The sequence below is a fragment of the Macadamia integrifolia genome, chromosome 9, assembly GCF_013358625.1.
Source record: "Macadamia integrifolia cultivar HAES 741 chromosome 9, SCU_Mint_v3, whole genome shotgun sequence".
NCBI classification, from domain to species: domain Eukaryota; kingdom Viridiplantae; phylum Streptophyta; class Magnoliopsida; order Proteales; family Proteaceae; genus Macadamia; species Macadamia integrifolia.
In genome coordinates this window covers 5118467-5144924 of record NC_056565.1, presented here as the reverse complement: position 1 = coordinate 5144924, position 26458 = coordinate 5118467, and the positions used below count along the sequence as shown (strand labels likewise).

Here is a 26458-nt window from a genome sequence, read left to right as displayed (position 1 = left end):
CAACCCTACAGGACTCAGGGTTGGGCTGGGTTGGGTCGGGTAGACACTAGCTAGTCTTCTTAGTGGAATCACATTCAGATAAGTACGATTCAATTCCGATTTCAATTCAAATTCTTCTTCAAACCACTCCGCTACCTTCAAACTTTGAAAAACATTGACCGTTACTGACCCTCTGCCCCTTAAATTCCTCAAAGTGTTGGCATGTGCTAAGAGTCTAAAGATAAATGGTCCCTTATATTAATGAAGTTCTCTTGTCGGTTTTTCAAAAGCTTAGGAAAGCTTTCTTGTATTGTTTTAGTTACTTTCTTCATTCAAACAACAACATGCAATGACATTATGGATTGAGTTAAATCTTGGCCACAATGAAAGTCTATGTGGGCCAAGGCCAAGCCCAACCCAACATATTAGGCAGGTAGAGTTGTTTCCCATCAATATATATGTGCAATGTTCTAGTGTAAAAATAAAAAAATCTTAACTAAACATTTTCAATTCTAAATTTCAATAATTCTATTTAATACAATAGAGAACTCAAAAGTGAATGCAAATTCCAATGTAAGAGAGAAACAAGACTTGTTCTTCAGAGATGGGTTTTTCCTTTGGCTGTATGCTCTCTCTTTTGACAATATTGTTCTCTATCATATTCTTATTACACAAGAAACTCAATGACAACAACAAGAAACTTCCTTGGCTGGGAGAGACACCTGCATTCTGCAAAACATAATAATAATCAGGGTGAGACTCAGGGCGTGTTAGGGTCGGGTTGGGTTTTCTATGCCTCAACCCAGACCCGGCCCAACCCCACATAGAGTTGGGTCGTGTTGGCCCTCATAGTCGGGTTAAATAGGGTTCAAGCTCAGGGCGAGTTCAGATTGTCAAGGTTAAACTTACACCCCTAAGTGAGAGTGTATCTATAATTTAACTTCAAATTTGTTAAATTCAATTTATTAAGTCAATCATTTTTTTTGAAGGGGGTGGGGATAAAAAATAATAATAATAAATAAATATATATATATATATATATTGGAAAAAAGAACTTTGCCAGAATTGGCTTGAACCCTAGAAATAAAAATTAAGAAGAAGCAAAGATTCCCAAATTGGTGGGGGCAAAAAGACTAGGAAGCCCCTATCCCCCGCCTGTGTGCATTGATTATTCTCCCGTGCACCCACCCATTGGCCTACTAGTCTCCTGTTTTCTGCGTCAGACTTGCAAAGTTCTCTTGCCCTTAATAAAAATAGAATTTGAAAACAAGGTTCCTACACACCCCATTGTATGAACCTTTCCTACAAGCCCTTCCACATGAACAACCAATGTGGCTATTCAGACCAGTTGGATAAAAAGATCATGATCTATATTAGCCATGTGTCAAATATCAGAGCTTAAATCAATCAAAATACCCTCAACAATTACTGTGCAATCTCCCACAACCCTAGATTTTTAAAGTTCTATTTTAATAATTTGCAAACTCTAACATGGACTATATTTAAAAAAAAAAAAAAAAAAAAAAAAAAAAATCTCATACGGATGAACTTGACACGTGCATAAGGTACCTAAGGATCAACCTTCCCAAAAATTTCAGCCTAATCTAATCTAATCTGCCACATGGCACTTATTGACATTTAAGATAAGCACTCAGGAAAGGTTCCTACCACGGGCAGGTAACAATTGAGCTCCCGTAGTATTTTACTCATATTATACCAAAACAACTAAAAATAAATTCTTTTGCCAATTAATAGAAGCTATGAGTTATAGACCGTGGGATTAACTAAAAAATTACTTATTATTAGATACTATCACCTTATTAAATATTCATCTTCAAACTTCAAAGAGCTAACTGTAGGCATTATTTTTGTGGCTAGTGCAAGTCATGGGAGTTTTAACACTTTTCAAATCCAAGTTTGTGGTACAAAATCTCATATCGTAAACCAACTTAACAAGCAAACTATATTATATTAGGCATTACGTATTAGAATTCTATTTTTATTGGAATGTCAAACATATTTATTTATTTATTTTCTCTTATAAAAATGTATTATCAAAATTCCTCGGGCAAAAGTGCACCATGATAATACGTGTTACATGTTGACAGTTTAAAAAATAAATTGAGTTTTCTATCCAAAAGCAGAGTATACACTAACACCTCCCTGGGTCTAGTTCTCTCCTCTTTATATATATATATTTAAAAAAAAAAAAGTCTATTTCTCTCATCTCCCTATGAAATGACATATCTACCCCCTATTATGGAGAGGAGAGAGAGAGACTAAGGCGACACTAGAGTATGCTATGCTTCCGAAAAGAATTCATTCTCTCTTTTAGCATGTGCGTTTTATTTATTGTACTAAGTTTCATTACTTACCTGTATCCTTGTGTTTTTCTTGCTTACTATATATATATATATATATAAAGTTCTGTTTTGGTGCGTCAGATAGGCAACCGACACCATATTATACTTAGCCAATCCACCCTTTGCATGGATCCCCATATTTTTTGATTATATTTTACTCATTTTTGTGTCCTATGTCCTTTTTCCCTACTAACAGGACATCCCACGCATACGGCACACGGCATTGATCTACTTTGCATCATGTACAAGAGTGTGTAAGGAATGTTGGCCTTTTTAAAAGGATTCGTTGTGCCTCATGGAACATTGGTTCACTGACAGACAAGAGTTTGGAGTTGATAGATGTCATGAGAAGGAGAAGGATTATTGCATGTATCCAAGAGACAAGATGAAAAGGGATGAAAGCTAAAATGTTGGACGAATTTAAACTTTAGTATGTGGGAGACTAAAGTGGTAGAGTTGGAGTTGGCATAATGGTGGATAAAGATCTTAAGAATGATGTGGTAGATGTTAAACGTGGGGGAGATATGATCATTTCCTTAAAGCTGGTGTTAGATACAGAAGTGGTCAATATTATTAACGTTTATGCCCCCCAAGCAGGGTTGGATGAGAGCTGCAAGCTACAATTTTGGGAACACATGGATGAATTAATGCATAGTTTTGGACCAGATGAAAAGATTATTATAGGAGGCGATCTAAACGGTCACATTGATAAAGATAGGAGAGGTTATGTGGAGGTGCACGGAGGGTATGGAGTTGGGGAGAGGAATGAGGAGGGAACCTCAGTTTTGGACTTCGCAACCGCCTACGATCTATCCATTGCGAACACTCTTTTCACGAAAAGGGAAGAACACCTAATTATCTACAAAAGTGGACAACATTCTAGTCAAATAGACTTCTTCCTCACTAGAAGGTCTGACAGATGGATGTGTAAGGACTGTAAGTGTTGGGTCCCGGTTAACACTGAGAGGGGGTGAATCAGTGTGCCAAATTCTTTTTCATTTTTCAATTGTATCCTTGATGTGGCAATCACTATTTGCACTTCAATAGATACATACATAGTCTATTGATGCTGCCCAGAGCTGTTATGCATACTACTGAAAATTCTTACCGCTGCACAGAACTTACTCACATAACATGTATTGCTGCCCAGAGCTGTCTCATAAACCTCACACGGTAATCACTATCTCATACATACACAGTCGTATGCACATCTACACTGCACCACCAAGTGGTTAGGTATACCAGATGTACACACCCATCCTGCAGCCAATCACTCCAATCCACAATATAAATACGAGCATACACATCCACAATATAAGAAATACGTACTTCGACCAATTGCCTACATACACGGAGTAATGCCCACTGTCGGGCTCAACATTTACTCAATATTAATTATGACTGCATCCACAGCCAAGGGAACACATTTTCAGTTTCCACCAATGACATACAATGGCTAGGTCTTCACCCTAGTATTCTCAAAATGATCTGAGAGGCCGCACCCAAGGCAAATAGGTTTAGGTAGTAGTAACTACTAAGGAACACATAGCCCCTGTGTCCAGTACCCATTGAACACCAATCAAAAATAAAGTTGAGTTTATAACAATGCCCTATAGTGAAGCACTCATACATGTAAATTTTTTTCACATAGACTACAATTATCACTTAGGCATTTTATCAAACATCTTGCCTACAATGATTTATAATAATGAAAATTTGACAAAAGTGATGTTACCTTGGCAAGGAGTAACCGTCGAAGATGAAATAATGTCGATCTCCACTTGATGCGGACCACAACCACGTTGTCTCGGTGCCGCCAATGCTTTAACCTCGGTTGGCACTTGGGTTTCTTGAAGCAACTCACAAGAACCAAATTCTACGTTCTTCTTCTTCTTTCTTTTCTCATTGTCTTTACTTTCAGTGGAGCAATAATGACATCCACATTTACACACAGAGAGGGGAAAACTTCTCTATTTCCCTCTTCTTCTCTTTTCTTTTCTTCCCTTTTCTTTTTCTTCCTCTTGGCAATAATCAATAGAGTTTGCTGCCTTGGTTTCCAGCAACTTCCTAAGCCTCTAATGGGGGCTATGGATCAAGTGCAAGAGGATGGAAGCCTTTCCTTCAAACCCTAAGATTTCCATGAGCTTCAACTCATTTTTTCGCCCACCTCTGCAACCCCTCTACCTGATTTCTTTTCTCTGGTGGGTCAAGCTCGGAGAGATGAAGAATCTCCAACTTGAGTCACCCAAATCGGAGTTAAGATTAGGGATATATGACCATTTGAAGTTGGAGCAATAAGATAGCCTGAAATAGAATCTTCGTAAGAGTGGCGTAGGTTACACCGGCGGTGCGCGCAACAGAGGCGTAGATCTGACCGTATATCTCATCTCAAAGATCTTATAATCTAAGCCGTTCGATTAAACCAACAGACAATAGATCTAAACCATTAGATTTGAATCTTACAAAGTCAAAGATGACATCATCATGATGTATGCGCTGACATCATCAGATGCATTGCTGATCGTCGATTGGCTAGTGTAGCGCGTTTCACGGTACGCTATCGACTAACTTTAATAAAGCTCCATTGATCATGACCGTTAGATCGGAACCGATCTGATATGATTGGCTCAGATCAAGATATTGAGAATTTCTTTATAAATTCTATGCACATACGCTACACACAATCAAGACTCACTATGTTGAGGCGCCATACCATAATGTCCGATGCACTTCACCAATGAGGACTTTCACGCAGGAATCTCAGCCGTCTCGTCAGCGCCTAAGTTCAACAGCCGTTAGATGAGAATAAGGCCTACGTGGCTTCATCTGAACCCTCCATTTTACAACTCTATACTCTCTTTTATTACAATCAAGCCCCTGCCTCCATATATTTCAGTGTTGAAACACCATTATCAACTCAGACATTTAAAATCTTGAAATTACACAAAACCCCTCAAATTTCAAAATTAAAATCTGAAAATTCCACCCAACACTGAGGGCAACTGATGAATTTTTTGGTTTGGATTTTCAAATCGGCTTCACGGAAATAGATGTAACTTTTTCATACGATATCCGATCAAGATGAAACGAAGTGCACTGGAATCGCGACTGGATGCTCTACGACTTTCCAGAAGATCTGATCATATGACTCAGTCATATAAAAAGATCAAAATGCCCCTAGACCTTTGTAATGATGCATCTTTCTCATTCGGAATCGGAATACGATGAAATTAGAACTGTTGGAAAGATCGGATTTTTACCATATCGTTATATGGAGAACACTTCTTTTAAAAAATTCATCTTTAATGCCAAAATTGCTCCTAAATGCCATAAATACTGTAACTTCTTCATACGGTATCGAAACACAATGAAATCAAATGCACTGGACTAGATAAATTATAATATATATTTTTTATGAAGAAATGGTCTTCCAAAAATGTCATTTTCACTGTCGAAAATGCCCCCAATCATAATAGACCAATTTTATTAATTTTGACCCAGAAACCCTCATCATCTACCATAGATGAATCAAACTACTCCATGCATACAATGTGGCTATGTTATCTCATCAGTAACATTGAACGCTGCCATGCCATCACTTTCGACCACGTCACCCAAACTGGCTATATCATCACTGCCACGTGGTGGGGTTGCCAACAAGGACAACCATACAATAACATTAAGGTCATCCCTAGGGAGAGTTTAACCTCCTCAACATCGATTATTGATCTTGGACTTGTGCTTTTGTTTAGCGAAGAAAAAACCAAGGAAACATGTTTGCTTGGTTTACAGATAATGTGGAGAAGCATGGGAAGTGAGAGTGTAATGGAGATGCCAAACGATATGGAATGAAATGACAGATTGCATTAAGAAAGTGGCTAAGGAGATTCTAGGGGTATCTAGGGGTACTAAGTTGGCCCCTAGGGAGACTTGGTGGTGGGATGAGGAGGTTCAAACTACCATCAAAACTAAGAAAAATAATTTTAAGATCTGGCACAGGACTGGGGACGTTGAAGATAAAGAGAGATATAAGGCCACCAGAAACGAGGCAAGAAAGATAGTGGGGAAAGCAAGGGCGAAGAAATATGATGATCTCTACAACAATTTAAATATCAAGGAAGGGGAAATAGCTATTTATAGGACTGCTAAATTTCGGGAAAGGAAGAATAGGTATCTCAACCATGTTTGATGTATTAAGAATGAGGAGGGTAGAATGCTTGTGAATGATGAAGACATAAATAAGAGATGGGATGAATATTTTTGTAACCTACTTAATGGAGACAACTCTAATACGAGTGGCTCGAGTATTCTGCTTGACAACAGGAATCATAGGTATGTATGTAAGATAGGAGTGACCGAGGTTATGGAAGCTCTAAGGAAGATGAAGGTATGGAAGACTCCAGATCCGGATGAGGTCCTAATTGAAGTATGGAAGAGTTTGGAACCACATGGAGTTGTTTGGTTAACCATGCTGCTTAACAAGATCATGAGCACGAAAAAGATGTCGGATGAGTGGAGAGAAGTGTTATTGTTTCAATATACAAAAATAAAGGCGATATTCAGAGCTGCAACAACTATAGAGGCATAAAACTTATGAGCCATACTATGAAACTTTGGGAGAAGGTAATAAAGGTTCGCATAAGAAGAGAAACCAATATCTCAGGGAACCAATTCGGTTTCATGCCTGGAAGATCCACTACAAAAGTGATTTACCTTCTTAGAAGGCTTATGGAAAAATCCAGAAACTACAAAAGGGATCTTCATGTGGTATTTGTCGACCTAAAAAAAACCTATGACAAGGTCCCTAAAGATTTAATCTGGCAGGTTTTGGAGAAGAAATACATGGATATAATTAAAGACATGTATGGTGATGTGATGACTAGTGTGAGATCAGTGAGAGGCCAAGGTGCTCAGTTCCCAATTACTATCGGACTATATCAAGGATCCGCATTGAGCCCTTACCTATTTACTCTAATCATAGATGATTTAACCAGGGATATTCAAGGAGAGATTCCGTGATGTATGCTTTTTGCAGATAATATTGTTCTGGACTGTAAAACTATAACAAAAATTAATAATAAGTTGGAAATATGGAGATACACTTTGGAATCAAGAGGTCTTAAGATAAGTAGAACGAAGACGGAATATATGATGTGTAACTTTAGTCGATTGAGGATTGATGGCAAAGGAGTGAAAATTGAGGGGAGAGAGATTCCACAAAGTGACTACTTTAGATATCTAGGCTTTACCTTAAACAATGAATGTGAGATTGATGATGATGTTTCCCATAGAATCAAAGTAGGATGGATGAAATGGAAAGGGATGTCTGGAGTGTTATGTGATCGACGGATCCCTCTAAAGCTTAAAGAAAAATTCTACAAGACTGTCATAAGACCGACTATGATATATGGTGCAGAATGTTAGGCAATCAAGAAGCGTAACGTAGATAAGTTGAATGTGGAAAAGATGAAGATGTTGAGATGGATGTGCAGCAAAACCTTGAGGGATAGAATAAGAAATGACGAGGTTAAAACCGATTTAGGAATTGCACCAATTCAGAGAATGTCGGTTATGATGGTTTGGGCATGTTCGAAGGAGGCCTTTGGATGCCCTTGTACGGAGGAGTAACCAGCTGCAGATGGATGGAGCAAAAATGGCTAATGATAGACAAAAAATGACCATAGATGAGTTAGTAAGAAGAAACATGCAAAAATTAAATCTTCACCCAAATACGGTATCGAATAGAGCTACTTGGAGGGCTATGGTTTGGGTTGCCGATTCGTGAGTGGGATGTCCAAATTTTTTTTTTTTTCCTTGGATCCATGTATCCGACCCTATTCAGTTGGGATAAGGCTAAGTTGTGTTGTTGTTCTCTCTCTCTCTCTCTCTCTCTCCTTCCTATCCCTATCAACAAGCCACCTGGAACTAAAGAAAAATTTTAACAAAATAAAGGGTGCATATCACCATTTCCTATTGTTCTTTGTTTTTGTTTAACTTTTGTTTCAGTTCCAAGGTCTAAGAACTTGGAATTGATCATGAGATTAACCTCCATCAATTCCAATTAGAATTGTTCAGATGTCCTAGAATCGGCTTGAACCCTAGAAATAAAAATTAGGAAGAAGCAAGATTTCCATAGATTAGTGATTTTAGACCTCGTTACAAGAGGTAAGGGTTTTAAAATTTCTGTTATTTTACATACTAGGGAAATTTTTACCAAAAAATGAAGTTCAAAGAGCATTCATGGCTGATTCCAAAATAAGTTCTAGGAATCAACATTAATTGAAATTGGGTCGTCCTATTCCGATTCAAATCGGATAATTCCTGTTAGCTATAATAATAGCCGTCACATTCTAGTGAAATTCAAGAATAAAAAATTCCGTGGACTTTCTACGACTAAACGTCCTATCCCTAATTGCCAAATAAGCAAGCCTAATCTTATTTGGCAGGGACAGGTGGGATAACTTTCCTACCCATAACGTCAAGGGTTAAATCTTTGGAATCTGTTCTGCATCAATGAGTTTGCATGTTGGATCTAGGGAAAAGAGAAGGTCATAAAACCATTTTTAAATAATTTGGAACAATAAATGTTCATTATACCTATAAATGCATATTTATGTGAGAAATACGGCAGAAGAGGATTGATAGCTGATCCAAGTATTTGGGAAAAAGGCCTTAATTAGTGAGGTCGAGTAACCATGATAAATATGTAGGCAACATATATTTTGACCAAAGAGTGAGTAATGGATGAAGAGAGTTGTATTCAGGGAAACGCCAAATGTCAATTGAGAACATACTTACCTAACGCAAGTGCTATGTGAACTGAACATTCATAAACTTTGTGGTGACTTAGTTCAATAGCACAACCTAACCCCAAGGGGTTAGCACAGTTGACTTGGAGGGGACACATTACTCCACCTCAGGAAGCGAAGTCCCGTGATAACTTCTTAGGGCCACCGCACGAGAGTTTCCATCTCGGACTGACCCGGTCTTGTGTAAGCGGTATCACAGTGACCCTAGGGACTAGTTAGGTCAAAGATCCGGACACCCTGGGCATAAAAAAAAAAAAAACACAACTTAGAGAAAGGTGCATGGAAGGAACATACAGAAACACAATAAGTGAATTTTCAATAATTTGACATTATTTGAGTCTAAAAACCCTTGTTAGTTTAATTCCAGAGTTCAGGCACACAAATATGCATATTACATCATAATGAATTCTGTGAGACTCGAACAGGCTGGCTAGGTCCATAACGATAGGGAAGTAAAAGGTACAATTAGATTGCAATATCATTATTAAGTAGAAGCCATTAAAATGTACTTAATGAAATTTTAATTCAAAAAGTTACACATATAGAATAACACTAGTAGTGCTGAATTAACTAGTTTTGCTTGCACTTTGTACATACAAACATAGACAATCTGTCAGGTCGATCCAGTTGACTGAGTGAATGACCAACAAAACTAAACCTAGTAAATGGTTTAGCAACTCTACATCAAAGAGTATTCCCAAAATATAAATCAATTTAGAGAGAGAGAGAGAGAGAGAGTTGATCTCCTTCTATTTACCTATAGCAAGTTTTAGATCAACAACTTAAGAGTTGACTGTTGGAGAGCTATTCTAAGAAAAGAATGTTGGTAATAATAAGTTGTATAGAAGCTTGTCTGTCCTTTGCTCATCTTAATCTGTGGGTATACACTGGCTGGATCTTACCACATGAAGGACCAAAAATATGAAACTCCTTATCTTTCACCAGCTGAAATTCTCTACTCGATCGAAGTCCCCGCCAACGTATAGACAATAAAGACCGTGGACAGAACTTTGTAATAATGCATGGTCCATTGCATTAGAGATGGTAATGGCAGAAAAACAAGTCATTAACATTGCCAAGATTGCATGATTACTGGAACATAATGTCATATTTTCTTTAACAAAAGCTTAAAGATACATAAATGATTTGTATTTAATTGGTGTACAACAGAGTACATATGCAGCAGTTTGAAAAATAGAATATAGAAGTTACATAATAAAATAAATAGATGAATATAATGTAATTCAGAATTTATCCCTCCGGATTGACATAGAAAGTCCAGCTTTCTTTGGATCCAAGGAGGGGAGGATTGAAGACTGTCCTAACCTTTGGTATTTTTGCACATTGGCCACTAACTTGATCTTTTAGCCAAAGGCCATGAAAGGTACACAAAGTGGCAACTCTCAAGAATCAAACCTGTGGCTTCACGCTGCTATCCTGAGTTTTTTACTGTTGCACCCCCTATTTCTCAAATTGACAAGCAAAATATTGTCCTGGACAACTTGTAATTTTATTTTATTTTATTTATTATTATTATTTTTTAAGTGAATTAGAAGCAAACAAGGTAAACAAAACCTATCCATGAACTTAAATAAAATCTCTATATAGTTTGAAATCTGGTTTACTATTGCAATGTGTTCTTTGTTCCGTAGCTTAGTAAACACATAGGGAAGATAATCTAATCAACCAGTAGACAATCCGTAGAGAATGTGCTATTTTCCCTGATTCTAGCAGAAATAGGCACCGGGCATATTCTTGGAACATTCCTCTCATTTTCTCTCCCCCTTAGTTTTATGTATTACCGGGGTTTTGTTGTATCCCTCCTTTTTTGGTTGGATTTTTCTTTCCACCCCTTGGGGGTTTTCTTGTATCCCCCTTCTCTTGTTTGGCTTTTCTTTGGCTCTAGCTCTTGGCTACCCATTGCGGCTTTGTGTTTTTTTTCTTTTCTTTTAATATATTATTCATTTATCCGAAAAAAAAAAAAACCATAGAGACTAATAGTCCAGTATTTGTACATACAGTGGTGTAATGGAAAACATCAATACTATGGACCATGTAATAATGCATGGTCCATAGTATTAGAGATGGTAATGGCAGAAAAACAAGTCTACATGGCCTAGATTGCATGATTATTGGAACATAAAGTCATTTCATCTTCTTTTTTTTCTTCCTAACGACGGGTATCCAGGCCTTCGGTCTGACTAATCCTATGGGCCCATACTGACCCCACAACCCCATGGACCGGGTCTTGGGGCCTAGTTAACAATTCGGCCGAATAATTAGAGAATTATTCGGCCGAACCTAATTTTTCATAATTAAATCACAAATTCTGACTGAATCTGAATTAAAAATAAAATTCGGTAAAAAACGCGCTTTTTACTAATTTGAATTTAAAACGAGAATAATTCGGGCCGAACCGAATTATTCGATCCACTTAAACAGTATTTAAAAAAAAAAAAAAAAATCATATATGAAACCCACGGTACCCACCACCGAAATAGTTTTTTTTTTTCATCTTCTTCTCCCACAAATTTCCGTCTCCTTCTTCTCATCTTTTTTCTCCACCTAATTCTTCTGTAACAATCGTACGAATCTACTCTTTGTTTCATTTCTTCTCATAACTTCATCAGTTCATTCTTAGATAGGGGAGATATCAAGCCTTGATGGATAATTTGAGGTTCCGGGGGACCGAGACAGATTCATATCGCCGTATCAATCAACCTTCTTTTATATTGTTGCTTTAATTTTGAAAAATTAGTACGTCTTAGTGCAATATGGGTCTTGTGAACCCAAGCAAAATGATAGCCAAAATTTTTTGTGGTCAATTTATTTATTTGTTTTATTGTAGTTGTAATCTTGCTTTCACTCTTTTGGGGCCTAATCTATTTCATGAGTAGAAATTGGAATACAATAACCATTGCTTCAATCGCTCAATGATAATTTTTTTATAATTTTTACTTTATTGTATAAAGTAATTTACTCTTTATAAGTATACAAATCAAGTTAATAACTTGATAAATAAAAAATATACAATAAACTATAAAAATAATATCTAAATTTTTTGTCCGAATTTTATTTTTTTAGTCGAATAATTCTTAAATTCAAATCCGACTTCGATTTTTATTTTGTCCATTTTTTTGATCACTTTTTTTATCGTATCTTTAAATTAATCAATCGAATTATTTCGAATAATTTTTCACCCGAATAAATTCCGAATCCAAATTTACTAACTATGATCATGGCAGATGAGTTTGCTCTATGCTTTTTCAAGCCGGTCGTTCATGGAATAGTTGCCGTGGAAAAGTAGGTGCCCTATGTCTATATTTATATCTATTTCTATATATATATATATATATATAATTGGTATCGTAATCATGGCAGATGAGTTTGCTTTATGCTTCTTCAAGTCGGTCGTTGATGGAATGGGCGCCGTGGAAAAGTAGGTGCCCTATGTCCATATTTATATCTCTCTCTCTCTCTCTATATATATATATATATATAATTGGTATCGTAATCATGGCAGATGAGTTTGCTTTAATACTTTTTCAAGTCGGTTGTTGTTGGAATAGGCACCGACGTACCGTGGAAAAATAGGGGCACTCTGGCTTGTGGGTTTATATATATATATATATATATATATAACTCCCTTGATTTCACTAAATGAGATATTCAATTGTTATCAATTGTTCAATTGTTCAATTATTCAAAACATGATTCACTTAGTTTCAGAATTGTGAATGTTATACTCTAGTAGTTTTAAAGTCAATAGTTTAATCTATTTAAAAAAAGATTTTAAGGTAGACATGTTTAGAGTCCGTTTAAGGCCCGTTTAAGATAGTTCGATTAAAGTTCGACACCGACTCGATTATAAATCATATCATGCCTCTCAAATCTAGGCTCTTTTAAGTAAACCGATGTTCACGATGCAAGGATTTCACTCCGTCAGGCCCAATTAGACCCAACCGAGATCGGTCCAACTCGACCAATTGACACCCCAGATAAAAGCATTTGTGCTTGAGGATTATATTACTTTATTGCCCCTATAATATTATGGAATGAAATTATGAATATACAAACCAAGCTCAGATTTAATAGGTGAGGAAAACATTAATATAGGAATTTCAGAATGGCTAGATGCCACACTAAAACGATCTTGCCCTCTTGAAAGCTTAGTAGGATGGGGAACACTGTTTGAGCTTAGATTTGGGTTGGATCACTTAATTAATTGTGATTAGAATTAGATAGACCGGTTTAAACTTAGATTTCGTTTTGTCTTTCCTAAAAAAAAAAATTTAATTCTTCCTAATCTTCAGTGGTCTGGTCGAAGCCATATGACCATGCATGATGAGCCCCAAGGTTAGAGTCGTTAGACATGGTGCCTATGACCAATTATTGGGGAAGGTAGAGCCATCGTCCGGCATTGGATGATGGGCATTGTCGAGTTGTTCTCCACTTTTGCTGTCAACTCTCTCTCTCTCTCTCTCTCTCTCTTACTAAACCTTCCTCTTGAGAATAGACTCACCATTAATTCTTTTCTTTGTTCCTTCTCCCTTGGGACCTGCATTGGTTTTCTGTGAGTTTTTCTTCCATCTTCTCCACATTGATGTCCGCAAATGCTTTGAGATTGGAGCAGGACCCACGTGGTTAGCGAGCATGGACAAATTTCCATCATACCTCGGCTGACCCACACGGTTATGCAGCTCACAAGTTCACAACCCAAAACTTGGATTCTGCTTTTCTCTACTTCTCCTTTAACAAGTAAAATCTGTGTGGTAAAATACACAGCCCATCAGAGTGCATAGCCCTTTGCATAAAAGTAAAAAAAATAAATAAAAACTAAAAATAATTGGACAAATAAGAAAAACACAGCTACAATGGCCCACCATGGAAAGAAATCCAAGTCTTCTTAAATTCCCCATTCATTATGAAATTAAGTGTGTTAATTGTAAATAAAAAATTGAATCCAACTGTATAAAATTGAAAATCAATTAAATTTGATAAATTATCCACCTTACAGACTCCCCCTAATGAGATCGATGTGGCAATTAAGTATCCTTAGACATAAGAGTAGTCTGTCAATATTGGCCATTGTGTGTCAAGCCTTTTTTTTTTTGGTCTGGTAAGAATGTGCCGAAATTAGTAACTCAACTCAACAACAAAATGGAAATTGAAACGGATAAAACTGTTCAACAGAAATCATTTATTAATTTAATTTGATTTGAAATATTAGAACCATTTAATAAACAAAGCAGATCTAATTAAATTAGTGCCTATAATTGATTTCTTCTTTGTAATACTAATTGATAGGCCTCATTGGTAATTTTTTTTAATTTATTATTATTATTATTATTACTTTTTTTTTGTAATGGAAAAAAAGGATGCTCCATGGTAATGATCATAGTCCTCAGGACAAACCCTCGTATGGCAAGCGACACTTTCACAAGACCAATGGGCGATAGTGAGCATGCCAAGACTCAAATCCACAACCATCCAACTCGAACGGTAATAGATTGAAACCTCATTGGTAATAGTAAGTACTACAAGATGTTGTGTATTGAAACCCATGGTTATGTACCTGAATTCAATATTATGAAACATTTTATTTTTCAAGTGAAATCCCCAAGTATATGAAAAAGTGAAAAAATGTTTTTCAATGTTGTGAAAAAGAAACCTTATCTTTACTTAAATGAGAGAATATATACTCTTATTCTTGTGCACATCGTGGAGGTCGGAGGTCTCCACAAGTAAACCAATTAAGAAGGAGATCCCACTGTAGAGTGAGTAACATTTGCAACAGCATATATGATCTTTTTTTTTTTGGTAGAACAACAGAATATATGATCACTCGAAACATAATGTGCTTAATTAGCAGTTGGATTTTGGCACCAAAATAAAAGCAAACTGTCAATAAATGAAAAGCAGCTATTAAAAACAAAAACAAAAAAAAAACAAAACAAAACATATGACCCATCATAAAAATGCAATTCACATCTTACAAAATTTTAAACTTAGTCATTTTACATGTGCGATAGAAACATAAAAAGAGAGGTCATCACTTTATAAAATATCTCCTGCAACTAGGGGTGTCAATCGGTCGGTCTGGCTTGGTTTCGATCCTAGTTGAGTCGGTTTTGGTGTGAGAAAGTTGAAACCAAAACCGAACCAGTAAGGAAATTCCAGTTTCGGTTTTGATGCGGTTTGGTTTCAGTTTATCTTCGGTTTCTTAAATCGATTTGTAACCAGGTTGGTTTTAGTTTTTGGTCTAGTTTGGATTCGACTTTCGATACAAATGTATACAAAACTATGCAAATTTTGATTTTTTTAATGAATTTTGGAGTGTTTCGGTTTCTTACCGGGTTGGTTTCAGTTTCGGTCCGGATTTTGAGCCGATTTCGGTTTGGTTTCAGGTTCTTCCGGTTTTCGGTGCGGTTCGATTTGGGTTTTGGGGTTGGAATACTCCAAATCGAATCGAACCAAAGTCTTATTGGTTCGATTCGATCCATATTGTTATCGGTTCGGTCCGGCCGGTTTTACCGGTTCGGTTTAGGAATTGACACCCCTACCTGCAACTCGTCTACCTCTTTACCAAAAGAAAAGGAAAAACCCATCTTTGAGAAGTTTGTTTCTACAATTGAAGAGGGAAGACATCTCAGTAGCCGTTGTTTTGGGTTTAATTTATTGCTGTTTCTTACGGTGGTTATAAGGTTAAGTATTTCATGCAACCATTGTTACAACTTTGGGCTTCTTGGATCTTCTTCTTCTTTTGGTCTTTTCTTAGTATCTTTGTTTCATCTTCACTGCTTCACATTTATCATTCTCAAATTTTCTTTTATTGAAATGTTGAAAGGTAGGACAGCATCTCAGAAGCAAGTGTTTGTTTGGGTATTATTGTAATCAGGTAAATCATTCATCTATCTTTAAAGTTTAGAGCCTCTAGCTTCTTCTTCTTCTTCTTCTTCTTCTTCTTCTTCTTCTTCTTGTCCTTTTGATTTTGATTTTTATTATTCTCAATATTTCATCATCAGAGATCTCTGAATTCTATCTAAGTCGTATTAGTGTTGGGAGAAGAAAGAGGAATGTTAGTAGCTATGAGGAAGAGAGCCAACTGCTAGCTCCCTCTTGTTTTCTTCGTTTTCTTACCAAACAAATGTGTGTTAGGTCACGGCCTCAGGGGGTGTGGGAAAAAGATAAAAACTAAAAGAGATGAAACAGCTGAGCAAACCCGTCAATACCCCCATTGCGAAAACGAGAGAACGTAATGGAGTTAAAGATCCATTCGTCGGAGCTTCACAAGAGGGTCGGCTTCGCTTCCCATTGGCAGAGGAACAGAAACAGAGGAGGCTTAAGGAAGCAGATCTGGAATTCGGCCAAAAGATGGCATAGTCCTAGCTAAAATTAGATGAGTTGGGGCCCTTGGCGACCTCGGAAAGCTTGTTTTTTACAAATTATCCCCAGCCAGCTTCCAACAGCGGAAAGCAGTCCTTCAGAAGCTACTGTAATCGAAGTCTCAAGCACCCATGACGGCAAAGATCATGGCGTTATATATCCTCACCGTTCCAAAACCCTTGACCCAATCTGGCATATTATCTTTTGATCTGGATTCCTTGTTCATTGCTTTTTATTTATCATTCATAAACAAGTGTTTTTATAGGATTTATTGCTTCTTTCCATAATTCAGTATCATGAATATATTCTAAAAGCTTAGGGACTTTGGTTACTTCCTGTTGTTCTCTTTTTTTTTTTTTAATAACGTTTTTCATCTCTATTTCATCTATTTTCGTGTTCATTGCATCATATTTATCATCCTGAATTTTTCTTTATTAGAGTGTTGAGAGAAAGGACAATATCTCAGGAGCAACTGTTTTTTGGGGTTTTATATTCAGGTAAGTATCGTAATCTATTCTTACGTCTACTTATGGATCTTCACTTGTTTCTCTTATTCTTATGGTTTTTTTCCTTTTGATATCTATTTCATTCACTACTTCATATTTTTTATCCTAAAATTTTTCTTTATTAGAGTGTTGAGAGGAAGGACATCATCTTAAGAACAAGTATCTTTTGTCTTTAATTTATTGCTCATTTTCATAATCAGGTACATATCATGAATCCATTCTTAAAGCTTAGGGGCCCTGGTTTCTTCTTGTTGTTTTATATTCCTGCTTCATATTTATCATTCTTAATTTTTATTATTAGAATGTTGAGAGAAAGGAAGAGATCTCAAAAGCAAAAAAAAAAAAGGGGTTTTAAAGCTCCTTCTCCCCATAATCAAGAAAGTGCCATGCATCTATTCTTATAGCTCTGGGGTCCTAATTTCTTCCTCTTAAACTTATGGTTTTCTCTTTTAATCTCTATTTCATGTTCACTACTTTATATTTATTATTATAATTTTCTTTTTTCAATCAGAGTGTTAAGAGGAAAGACGACAACTTAGAAGCAATTGTTTTTCGGACTTGATTAATTGCTCATTCTTCCTCCTAAACGGGTAAGTGTCATGCATCTATTCTTAAAGATCAGGAGCTTCGGCTTCTTCTCATTGTTCTTCTGATATATTTTTTTTCCCTTTTATTCTCTGTTTCGTATTTACCATTTTATATTTCTCATTTGCAAACCTTTTTCTTAGTAGAGTGTTGAGAGGAAAGACGACATCTTTGAAGCAAGTGTTTTTTGGGTTTCATTACTCATTCATTTAATCAGGTAAGCTCCTTGCATCTATTTCTTATAGCTTAGCAGCCTTGGCTTCTTCCCCTAGCGTTGATTGTAAAAGATGTAAAATAGAAATTTATAACAAAGCAGCTAGCTAAGACCAAAGATAGTAGCAAAAACAACAATTCGAAAATTATACAAACAGCCAAAAACAAATTCTGTGGGAATGGGGATACTCTAGCACCCACCTTTGCAAATTCATTAGGTGTGTTGTCAAATGATCTTTGACACCAGTAGAACATGGTGTTCAATGCTACCATGCATCCTCACTCTCACACATTGTATTAGACTCAGAAAGTCTCCATTGTCCTCTCATTTCAGCCTCCATCCATCTAATGCCAACTTTTGAATCTTCCTCCCCTAGTAGTGCTTCTGCTGTAAGGCTCTTTTTTAGATCCAGCTTCAATAAAAGGGTTTTTAGCTTGACTCCTGTAGATTGCATTCTTTCATCGCACCATTTGATCACTTTTTGTTCTATTCCTTAAAAATAAATAATAGCCTTGAACCACAACGATATGGAAAAGAAAGACTTCTCGTTTTTCATTTTAGGTAAATAAAAACTCTTCTAATAGAGGGCTCATTCAAGGGACATATGTTCATGCTTGAAAAAAAGATTTGTACATGGGATTTGGTGTTATGTGCTCTATGCAAAGCATGCCTAAAACTTAGGCATAATGTGACATGAGCATATGATAATTTCCTTAGTTAGGGGCACTCAATTTTTATGTTGCATGGGTGTTGGTGTTGTGTTTTTTTTGGTAGAAGGTGTTGGTGTTGTTCAGAGCTTTATAATCCCCATCCCCCATATGATCTAATATTTTCAAAAATTCGGTGTCGTAATCATGGCAGGTGAAAATTCATTAAAATGAATTTAATTGCTGGAATATTAGGCGCCGCTGGACAACCAATAGTAGCCATTGGCCAATGTTTATGGGTCCCGCTCAGACGTCAAATTGGGTACATAAAAAATCTTGAAGAAAATTTTGAGAAGCTGAAAGGAAAAGTGATAGAGCTCTATATCAAAAGAGAGGATGTAAACAGAGAGATAAACAGAGATACCATATCAAAAATGCCAACAACTGAATGTCAAGCTTGGCTTCAGAAGGTGGGAGACATGGAAAATGAAGTCAATGCCATGGAAACTGAGTTCCGAGAAAACAAGCGTTGTTGCATTGGTGGATTGTGCCCCGACATTTTGTGGCGAAGGAAACTGTGTAAGAAAATTGTGGAAATGATAGATGACATTGTTAATCTCAATCTCAAGGGGGATTCCATGTTTTCAGGAACATACATAGTGGATGTACCACGACAGTCAGTTGAGCCAATTCCTGCACCAACTATACAAGGCAATACACCAATCAATCGTACTGTCCAGAAGATATTAAGATGCTTAAGGGATGATGATAATAAGCAGAAAATTGGCATATGGGGTATGGGTGGAGTCGGAAAAACAACTACAATGAAGGCCATAAACAATTCTCCCAAAATATCAAGTATGTTTGAAATGGTTATTTGGGTAACAGTGTCCAAAGATGGAGATATAAGAAAGGTACAGAAGGATGTTATAGAGCGGCTGTCTTTGAAATTTGATGATAATGAGTCTGTTGGAAGAACAGCCATGAAAATTTTTCAAAGACTTAGTAATATGAAGAACTATTTGGTGCTTCTAGATGACTTGTGGGAAAAAATGGAGTTGGAAGATATAGGAATCCCCAACCCAAGTAGAGAAAATGGGTGCAAATTGATAATAACAACTCGGTCCATGCGTGTATGTGATAAAATGGAGATTGATGAAGCAATTAAAGTTGAAGTCTTATCTGAAGAAGAGGCGTGGAACTTGTTTCGCAAAAAGGTGGGCAATGTTGTGGATTCACATGATATAAGAGAAATAGCTACACAAGTTGTTCGAAAATGTAAAGGTTTGCCACTTGCCATTATTGTGATAGGAGGGGCCTTAAGGAATAAGAAAGACCTAAGTGAATGGAGAAATGCATTGAAGGAGTTGAGGTCGAATCAGTATGAAATTATTGCTGATATGGAAAAATCTGTCTTTAAATTATTGAAGTTCAGTTACGACCAATTAGAGAGGAACAATATAAAGAAGTGTTTCTTATATTGTGCTTTATACCCCGAGGACTATGAGATTGGCGTAACAGAACTGATACAGCATTGGTGGGCAGAGGGTTTGATCGATGGTGATTTAAGCTTGGATGAAGCATATGATAGAGGGCATGCTATTGTAAATTACCTAAAAGATGTGTCATTGTTGGAAGGAGTTGATCTACCATGGAACGTGAAGATGCATGATGTGATTAGAGATTTGGCATTAACGATCACATCATCAGAATCATTATTTTCTTCCACAATGGTGGTGCCAGAGGATGGTAATCAGTTCTTAGTGAGAACAAATTATATGGGATTAATAAAGGAGCTGTCATCATCGAATGATCAGGTAGATTGGGGACAGTTCCAAAGGATCTCATTGATGCGTAGTAAAATTCATAATCTACCTGAGAACCCCACATCTCTCTTACTTGAGACGTTATTTTTACGGGATAATAGAAGTTTGAGTGGAATTCCAGAATCATTCTTTGAGCATATGCACAATCTTCGAGTTTTGGACTTATCAGAGACTGATATCAGGGAGTTACCATCTTCTGTTTCACGATTAGTAAACCTTGGTGGATTATTTCTCCTGGATTGTCCCTATTTGGTTACACTACCATCCGAAATAGGGAATCTTAAAAAACTTCGACTCCTTCATATAGGAGTCAAGGGGCGTGGCAATTTTGAGTGCTTACCTAGTGAAATTCGGCAGCTTACGCTCCTTAGAAGTCTGGAAGTGACATTTAATAAAATACCAATTAGTGGGTTTCAAGAACTGATGCTTCCTAATGGGATTATACCAACCCTCTCTCTGCTTGAAAACTTGAGAATATGTATAGGGTGCAATCTTTCTCCAAAGTTGGTAAAAACCATCGCCCAAGAGGTGGGCAGCTTGAAGGAGCTAACTGCATTTGAGTTTCGGTCTGAGACATTGGAAAGTTTTGGCTGCTGGTGGGAGAAGTTAAATAAGCTGAAACGATGTGTTGTAAGCGGATGCAATATCTTCGATGGAAATCATGATCATTTAAGTAGTACATCAACTTCAACTGCTACATGTAGTGCAGTTTTACCAAACTTGGGACACTTGACAGTGAGGGATATGCCAAGTATCGGGGCCATTTGGGAAAGCCCAATGCCACCAGGAAGCTTCAGCCGTTTAGCATCTTTGACCATCCTTTATTGTAAAAACATGAGACAGATTTTCACAAGGGGCATACTCCAACAACTTTCAAACCTTGAAAAGCTTTTTGTTTCTCGATGTCATAACCTCCAAGTAATAGTGAACGAAAAGGAAGAAGAAGAAGAAGGTCATAATGATGATGTTGCTTTTTTCCCAAAATTAAAGATTCTTTTTCTTTGTGACTTACCCCGACTAGAAAGGATTTGGAAAACAGTATGTTTTCCCATGGCGCCATTATTAGAAAAGATAAGAGTTCTAGAATGTCCAAATCTTAAGAGTCTCCCTTATTTCAGTTTGGGGATTCAGCAAAATGCATCATCATCTACGACTACTCTAAGGAGGATTGAGGGCTCAGCTCAATGGTGGGAAGCATTGGAATGGGAACATGATGAGATCAAACAACAACTCCAACCTCTTTTACATTTATACTAATTTGGAATATTCATTGAACTGAAGGCATATGTTATTGGAAAGAATGGTAATTTTTTTGGGTATTGTAAACTATTTTTCCTTGTGGTAGTATTCATCTTTTGCAAACGTTGTCTTTGTACGTTCGCAATATACATTATATATTTGTCTTGGGAAACGCAAAAGCCCATTTGATTTCACTTAAATTAGATGTTGTCTATCCTCCATGTACTTAGCAAATTTAGCATGGTTTGTTATTATTATTATTTGCAAGAGGTCATCAGATATCACATTTATCTAAACAGAGCCTATCTCTTTTATTCAATTGCTCCAAATGTATGCATCATGTGAAATGGGTAGGGTATCGTATTGTTACAAAAAAAATAAAAAATAAAAATAGGCAGGGTTTTCAAAATTCGAATCGTGGGTCAAATCAATCACTGCCGATTCCCATCTGATGATCCAAATCGATCTGAATATTAGGTCCGAATTAGACAACTTATATACATCGAATGAAAATAATTCATTCAAAGGCTATAATTCAATCCATGGATCCATAGAAGGTATCAGTGTATGTTTTAAGAATGGGTTCACAACAAGAAATGCATCTTTGTATTATATCCCATGCCACTTATCAATTTTACAATTAAGTCGTAAACTGATGTTTCAAAAATTTCGGGAGTACCAAGTACGTGCATGCTAACAACAAAGGTTCCATGATTTGAGATTTTATAAACTAACATTTGGCTGATCCAGTCCTTATCTTACGCCAACGCTCCATGTGTTTATATCTCTCCTCTGTCAAATAAGGGGTAGAGATGTCTTTTCATGTATGGAGGAGATAATAGAATCATGGGAGCAATTGCATAAGGCATGCATGCTCCTGGACAAAGTTCTTTTTCAATTAAAAAAATGACAAGAGATCGTTACTTGATCGTGTGGCCCCTACACCAATGCGGGTGTCGATGAGAGTGTGTATTAGAGCATCGACATGGTTAAGATTCTTGATTTCATTGAGGGGCATGTCGATAATTTCATAGACTCTTGTGTTTGGATGTAGGCACCACGCAACTAGATGGCATTCTTTTTTCCTTAAAAAATATAGGAGAAAGAATGTTACCAGACTATGTAACATACGCTAGCACCTCCCTATGTCTATCTCTTTCCTTCCTTTTATGAAATGACATATATGCCCCCTGTTGTGGAAGAAAAGTGATAGATTACAGGTGGACATTAATGTATGCTTCACAGCCGGATAAGATATTTCACCCCAAAAAAATATATGGGAAATATACGCTTTGACTAACCAACTTTAACTTGCATTAAGGCCTTTAATAATCTATATCATACAAAAACTTACTTTTTTTTTGGTAAGATATAGAAAATTAATTGGCGCTCAAACTTCATGAAAATATTGAAAAATCGGTTTAACATTTTTATGTTCAAAGATTAGAAACACAAGAATAAATTTTAGATAATAATAAACCATCTGGAAGATATGGTTGCTTCTCTGGTGGCTGATTTAATAGGTAAAGAAGTAGTAGTGGATAGTTTGTTGTAACGAGAATATTAAAGAGATAGTGTTAGATTTTTTTCTAAAATGAATGTAAATGTTATACTAAGTAACTTAAAGAGAAGGAAATATGAACTTAAGACGTCCGAGTTTACAGTTCGTACCAAGTTCGATGCTCACCAACTATGCTACCCCCTTGGGTTTGGTTGTGTCATTTCTTAAGCCATAGGGCATCCATCCTGCTATTTGGAATTTTCTTTGGTATTGGTAGGGGTCTACCAGAGGGCCCCACATCCCTCTTACTTGAGATGTTATTTTTCCAGGGAAATGAAAATTTGAGTAGAATTCCAGAATCATTCTTCGAGCATATACAAAATCTTCGAGTTTTGGACCTATTAGGTACTCACATCAAGGGACCTCAGGGTTGGTTTTAGAAAATATGAATTTGAAACTGTTAAATATTATCAAGAATCATTTTAATGTGAGGCACCACCTTCATTCCTTAATTATGGTAAGGCGGGCAAAGCATATAGAAACAAAAGACTAAGTATAAATTATAAGTTTTCCTTTACCCCATAGAGGATTAAGTTATCATTAATTTCCATCTTTGTTGTATATGGACAAAACTATTCTCACCATGTCAATTCAACAACACCGATGTCTATGGGTAGAGACCATAGTTAGTAAATATGTGTTTAATATGCTGATTTTTGCTTTATCCAAATGTTTAATTGCCAAATCCATTTTTTTTATAAGTATAAAATGTCAAATATGGAAAAATACGAGTTTATTAAGGGATGTTGGATTAAACACGTATTATTTTGTATTTTTTCGTACTATTCATTTTAACATAATTTTTTATTTAAAAAAATAAATGAATCAAAACCCAAAATCTCTTCCTAATTGAAAATCCACACCTATAGATGGATATATGAATACTCCTTACATGTTTCTTTACCTTAACATTTATTTCAACCAATCATAAAGAGGGGTTTTTTTTGTCCTCACTTAAAATCCTAAATACATATATGTTTCATGGTAAAAATATATCCATATAATTATTTATAGAGGGCCATACTAAACACGTACTGTATGAGTTTTATTAAGTCGGATTTTTATAAAAGTATAATTGACATCTGGCCTGTTTAATTGTAGTCCGTATATGTTCTTGTATCATTGCCGTTTCTGAACTCACTCACTGCGGGAGGGACTAATTAGAATTTTTCATTCACCATTTTTCTTGGAACTAGTCTCAGTTTTCTACTAAAAGTCCATTTTGCCCCTTTATGCAGGCCCTTTGGGAAACGGGTCGGAAGTACGGAAAAGGCAGCTTGGGCTGGGCATCCGAATTCCAAAAATCCAACCTGGGCCAGAGCACCATTGTTAGCCAGATTGGGTTGGGCTTTCTAAGAACTGGCACCGTTCTGTTTAAAACCAGGTGTAAATTAAAATATGGAAGAAAACTTGGCTCCGAGCTAGTGTTCGGTTAGGGTTTTAGGATATATGTAACCTTTAGATGTACTAGGATTGACACCAAAATCGGTATTTAATTCCACTGAAGAGACCGGGTTGAATGAGCTGATCCAGCCCAATTCTGGCCGAGTTTGAAAGAAAACTTGGGCTAGGAAACCGTAGTATTGGACATACCGATCCATGAATATAACGAATTGACTCGACCGATCCAGCCGATCCTACCACAAGTGCTTAAATCATGATTAGCATCCTGAGTTACATCCTAATATATTTATAGTAACATTATTTCACAGCCTCTACCCATCATCTTCCATTGTTCTTTATGAGTACAAATATGTATATTAAAGCCTTGTCGGGTTTTAGAGTACCGAGTCATCTCGAATCTGAACAGTCCAATGTATTCGGAATTTACCCACTTCAAAATATCTTTAGCCAAAGTGTGGATGGGTTGGATCGAGGTGACCTAACGTGAAAGTCCAAAAACAAAAGGACCCAGACGTAAGCAAATTTTAATGCTTTGAAAATGTCTAAGACTACCAAGAAGATGCATGCTAACACATTTTAGGGTTTACGATTACAGTTATTAAATATCACCATCCGACCCATCTACATATGGCCACTTGCATTTTGGAAAGAAGTTGGAAACAGAGGGCTATGAGACAAAAGCAGCCGCCATGGTCCACCATGGAAAGGAATCCACATCTTCCAAAATTTCTCACTTCTTTCTCATATTGACAATAGAATCATAGAAGAGATGGCATCTCAAAAAATATCAAACTTTTTTTTTTTTTGAATAAAAAAACCTTGAAATTAAGGGTGTTTTGAAATTAGTTATGGAAATTAAACCATTTAAATCGGTTCATTCACACTTGGCCCAACTTGGTAACTCGAATAGAGAAGAAAATTCGAAATTGAAACCAATAAAACTGTTTAACTGAAACAGTTTATTAATTTATTTCAATCTGTGATATTAAAACCATATTACAAAACCCATGGATTTGTTTATGTGCTCTCACATCCCACACATGGACTTTGCACTCTTTCCTTATTAAACTATTTGTTTTGTCATTATTGGTGGAAAACTGCACTCTGGTGTCCTTAACCCTTTCCCAACATTCAAATAGGTATTTGCATAGACTTTCATAGAACAAGTTTTAATTTGCTAGGAGTGATGTGTAAAACCATGCGTTTTAGAGTAGTATAGAATGTATTAAATGGTGCTTTCAACTATGGATAAGGAAAAATCTCTTCTCCATTGATGATATGCCATATATTGTGATAAGCTTCCTATGTCATCATTAACTCCTACCTTTTATTGTATAGCATCGAAAACATGCCTTATTAATCTAACACAATGGAACCAATAATGACGGCGATGATAAGGTATTCCTTCACTCAAAGTGAAGGAAAACTGATCCAATGCATTTCTTATTATTGATAATATTGTAATTTTTATTATTTTTTGGAGGGATAAAAATAATAGGGACACAAATGAAGGGAAAACCAGAGATTGTAGTGTTATGGTACTAGTGGTGATGAAAGCGCTAGGCCTAGTGGATATGCCATATGAGGTATTTTGTGGTCAGATTGAATATATGGCTATGGATACAACCCAGAAACAGCGTTTCCTTATCAAAAGCTAGCGGGCTGGGACCACTGCTTAGGCAGACTACCATCTCAAATGCCTACTGATCCAATAATGTTCAGATGAAGAACAACATTTCATGGGCAAGTTTTAAATTTTTTGGGTTTTATTTCTCTTTTCCATAATCAGGCGTCACATATCTATTCTTGATGCTAGTTAAGCTTCTACCTCTTTAGGGCATGGGTTTCTTCATCTTGTTCTTCTGGTTTATTCTTTTAAGCTCTATTTCATGTTCATTGCTTCATATTTATCATCATCAATTTTTTTTAAAATTTTTTT

General features: G+C 36.4%; 2 protein-coding genes across 12 annotated transcripts; both read left to right on the top strand.

Moving 5' to 3' along the window:
* Positions 1-2812: 2812 nt before the first annotated feature.
* On the top strand, positions 2813-8407 carry LOC122089040. Its single transcript, XM_042658455.1, has 2 exons — positions 2813-3278; positions 8349-8407. The coding sequence occupies exons 1-2, from the start codon at positions 2813-2815 to the stop codon at positions 8405-8407; spliced, it is 525 nt and encodes a 174-aa protein (XP_042514389.1).
* Positions 8408-15746: 7339 nt separating this feature from the next.
* Positions 15747-21757, top strand: LOC122089310 (disease resistance protein SUMM2-like). 11 transcript variants are annotated; one of them, XM_042658937.1, is made up of 6 exons: positions 15747-15855; positions 15999-16049; positions 16976-17034; positions 17555-17633; positions 17775-17845; positions 18704-21757. In XM_042658937.1, exon 6 carries the CDS (start codon positions 18720-18722, stop codon positions 21570-21572), a length of 2853 nt encoding a protein of 950 aa, XP_042514871.1. In that variant the 5' UTR covers positions 15747-15855; positions 15999-16049; positions 16976-17034; positions 17555-17633; positions 17775-17845; positions 18704-18719; the 3' UTR covers positions 21573-21757. The 11 variants fall into 11 exon arrangements, with proteins under 11 accessions (XP_042514871.1, XP_042514864.1, XP_042514863.1 ...); XM_042658938.1 differs by adding an exon at positions 17169-17243 and having other exon boundaries at positions 15775-16049; positions 16177-17034; XM_042658930.1 differs by having other exon boundaries at positions 16976-17633.
* Positions 21758-26458: the final 4701 nt, after the last annotated feature.